Below are 2496 nucleotides of genomic sequence, written 5' to 3'. Positions count from 1 at the left end.
TACCTATCTTTCAACATACATGCCCAGTCTCTTTCCACTCACTGGAATCAGTCAGTGGATAGAGGATGATCCGGAAACCCTTTGTACAGCACCTAGCAGAGCAGGGTACACGGCCATGACTGGACACCTGGGTGCTACAGTCGTACAAATAACAACAACTCTCTGCACAATTTGCCTTGCGGCTGGGTGGGGACAGGGCTGATCCCAAGCACCAACTGAGTGTTTAGGCCTTTGGAGTCCAAGCCCTGTCTTGTCCGCAGGTGTCAGACAGACAGGAAGAGAGGGGAGACCCCCCCACTAGACCAACCTGCTCTCCACCTCCTCCACAGTGTCTGGCAGTGGTTGGTTGTGAGAATCCGGGAGGAAGCTGGCCACAGTGCCAGAGATGATTGGGGCAGCACCGTAGACGACTGGCGGCAGGAAGGAGAAGTATTCATCCAACATCTTGGCCAAGGGAGTCACAATACCTCCTACCCGGGCCATGGTGCTGCCAAAGCCCAGTCCGGTCTGCCTGGCGTTGCAGGGAAATAACCATCCAGAACAGGGAAGGATTAGCTCAGTACTGGGTGGGCAGACCTGCTGGGAATGCTAAATAGTGACCCAGCAGGATGTGCTGCTCACCCTTCGCAGCCAGTGCTGACCCCAATGCCTGAGCATGGCACTAGTGGGCATTGTGCTGCAGGGAGCAGGGTGGGGGCTCAGTAGGGGTATACTCTCCCCTCTCAGTCAGTGCTGACTACAATGCTGCAGTGCCATGCTAGGGGGCGCTGTGCTGCAAGGAATTGGGTGCAGGGTTCAGTAAGGGTCAGTTGGAAATGCAGCATCTTACCTGATCGGTGTTGGGTAGAGCTCCATTGTGAATAGAAACACGCAGTTGAAGGCAGCTGAGAGACATCCCTTCCCAATCACAGCCAGTGATGTGCGGACTATCTGCAGCTCTGCAAAGAGGGGACAAGGAGAATCCAGGGCTAGAACCCTGTTCCAAACTCTGAGCTCTCCCGTGCCTATCTTCCATTCTGCATCCCAGCACTGTAACCTTGGCAGCCTTTCTCCTCTGCCCTGCTTCGCCTGGCATATCCCCAACCCTGCTCTTTCTTCCTTCGTCACTTCTCCAAGACCTGGCCTTTCCCCTCTCTCCAATGGGTAGGAATCTCCTCCATCTCTCATCTTGATTGTTTTGTCCTCTTCCCGTCTGACCTCACCCATGCCTAACTCAGGTCTATTCAGATAGATGGCTGTGTATGGAGATAGATAAGTGGTTATGTATTTGGATACATGGATAGGTGGTTATGTAGATGGATGGATGGATGGATAAATAGGCCGTTACATATGTAGATGGATAGATAGAGAAAGAGAGAGAATGAGAGAGATGCATACTGAGGGAGTCAATTACTCTTTGAGTTATTTTAGACCCATTGACATGTCTTGGTGGTTATGCGCTAAGCATTGCCATATGTGGACTGGACCAAACCCACCTCTGGGCACAAAGATTTTTGCGATGATGACAAGCCCAGCCAGGAGGAGGAAGGCTGAGAGCGTGACCCTGCACCCAATGTAGGACATGGAGATGGTGACCACCACTTTGGCTGGGAAGTCGACCGCTCCAAAAAATCAATTGGATCAGGTAGATACTGATGCCAAAGTTCTGCAGGTCCATGGCCAGCCCGTAATAGGAGAAATTGGTAGAGAACCTGCCATTCACCGTAGAGAGAGAGAGGCAAAGGGATGAGTGAGCGTCTTGTTGAGTGTGCAGCCTGGTGAGATTTAGCTCCAGGCCTAGTCACAACTTAAACCCAATCTAAATGGGACTTGAGCGCTATCTAGGCCCTTGTGCCAGCCCTGTGAACAGGGTAGAGCTGGCCAGGGGAACTTTTAGTCTAATGCTTGCGGGTGCTCTGGTTGGTGTGTGCAGTGATGCAACAGAGCGCGGGGGCATTATTCAAAGCAGAGATGCCCAGGACTGAATGGACACACAAAGGGACCTAAAATGCACCAACTTTAGAGAGAAAACCCACAGACCTGAGAAGAACCTGACAGATAAGAGCTAGATAGACACATAAGATAGACAGACAGATCTGTGTATGTCTAGGGATGGATTGAAGCATGGATGAATAACCCTTAGGCAGACAGATGTCCAAAATCTGTGGATTATCTATGCTCAGAAATGGAATAAGGTTATCGATACTGGATCTGCCAATCCTAATTTGAACCCAGATTTAGGATCAGGGCCGAAGGGAAGAAGTGCTCTTACCACACAATTGAGAGGCAGCAGAATATCCGGCGTATGGCAGGCGTGCGTACCAGGTCCGAGATCGTGTAGGAGGACTTCACTGTTGACAGTTCCTTCTGCATTTGGGATTTTAGGATCTAGTAGGAAACAAAAGGGTCAGTCGGGAAGCACATGACAGCCCCATGGATTCAGCTATGACAACACAAGACCTGCCAATGGCTCCTTGCTCTGGCAAACGGTAGCTAGTCATTCCTTACTGAGGCAAA

The 2496-nt window shown here is 50.9% G+C and overlaps 1 protein-coding gene across 1 annotated transcript; it reads right to left on the bottom strand.

The window, feature by feature from the left end:
• Positions 1 to 307: 307 nt before the first annotated feature.
• On the bottom strand, positions 308 to 2295 carry LOC117880377 (solute carrier family 22 member 6-A-like; the record flags this gene model as incomplete). The annotated part of the gene is given in 3 exon segments (XM_034776499.1): positions 308 to 511; positions 830 to 938; positions 2252 to 2295. Coding segments are annotated over 2 exon segments (230 nt in total), but the record flags the coding sequence as incomplete, so codon positions are not given.
• Positions 2296 to 2496: the final 201 nt, after the last annotated feature.

This window comes from Trachemys scripta, chromosome 7 (assembly GCF_013100865.1).
Source record: "Trachemys scripta elegans isolate TJP31775 chromosome 7, CAS_Tse_1.0, whole genome shotgun sequence".
NCBI classification, from domain to species: domain Eukaryota; kingdom Metazoa; phylum Chordata; order Testudines; family Emydidae; genus Trachemys; species Trachemys scripta.
Note: the sequence above shows the minus strand (reverse complement) of the source record. Positions and strands in the feature narration are given on the sequence as shown.